This window comes from Batrachochytrium dendrobatidis (genome assembly GCF_000203795.2).
Source record: "Batrachochytrium dendrobatidis JAM81 unplaced genomic scaffold BATDEscaffold_6, whole genome shotgun sequence".
NCBI classification, from domain to species: Eukaryota; Fungi; Chytridiomycota; class Chytridiomycetes; order Rhizophydiales; genus Batrachochytrium; species Batrachochytrium dendrobatidis.
In genome coordinates this window covers 988,538-989,450 of record NW_006281104.1, presented here as the reverse complement: position 1 = coordinate 989,450, position 913 = coordinate 988,538, and the positions used below count along the sequence as shown (strand labels likewise).

At 36.3% G+C, this 913-nt stretch overlaps 1 protein-coding gene across 1 annotated transcript; it reads left to right on the top strand.

Moving 5' to 3' along the window:
* Positions 1 to 158: 158 nt before the first annotated feature.
* On the top strand, positions 159 to 587 carry BATDEDRAFT_88757 (uncharacterized protein; the record flags this gene model as incomplete). Its single annotated transcript, XM_006679234.1, has 1 exon — positions 159 to 587. The coding sequence occupies one exon, from the start codon at positions 159 to 161 to the stop codon at positions 585 to 587; it is 429 nt and encodes a 142-aa protein (XP_006679297.1).
* Between the last annotated feature and the right edge of the window lie 326 nt (positions 588 to 913).

The window sequence follows — 913 nt, the reverse complement described above, 5'->3', positions numbered from 1 at the left end:
TTTCATAGCAGTGTATTTTGGTTCATCTGAAACTGGTAGATTTTGTAGAACAACTTTTTCCACAGTATTGGTCGACATTTTGTATTTTAGCAAGAAATTGAAAACCGGTTTTCAACGGGTTTCAACGGTTTTTATCCTTTTCAACCTTTTCATAAAAAATGCCATCTGTGTTATTCCTCTGTACTCACAACTCGGCAAGAAGTCAAATCGCAGAAGCTATTCTACGACACTTGGATACTACAGGAAAGTTTGAAGCTTATAGTGCAGGATCAGAAGAAACCTTTGTTAGACCGCTTGCCATTAAAGTGATGCAAGAATGGAATGTTGATATGTCCTCTCACACTTCAAAAACCTTGGAGCAGTTTCTTGATCGCAAGATTGATTTTGTTGTTACTGTCTGTGATTCTGCAAATGATACTTGTCCAATCTTTCCTCGCGCCATCAAGAAATTACACTGGAGCTTCCCTGACCCATCTAAAGCTGTTGGGACAGAGGATGAACAATTACAAGCTTACAGGACTGTTCGTAATGGATTGGCTGAAAGAATTACTACAGAGCTTCTAAGAGCAAATATCCAAATAGAATAAAACATTATTACTTCAATTATTGTCCTATAAACCACTTTATACAAGGAAACAAACTGCTCAAGTGTTTGATCTACTGTGTATCAACACCACCAAATTTCAAATTGATATCCCAGTTAAAATACCAAGTATGAGTCTGAACAAGTTAGTTGGGGTATGAGCAAGTCATTCTCCAGAGGATGTCGTGAATCTTGCCCTTTCAATCAATAATAAAGCCTTTTAAAATATAGTCATATATTTGTATGAATTTAGCACTGATAACCAACCATGATATTCGGTCATGATTGATACATGATTTTTACTTTAATCGTTCGCCACAGGCAATTATA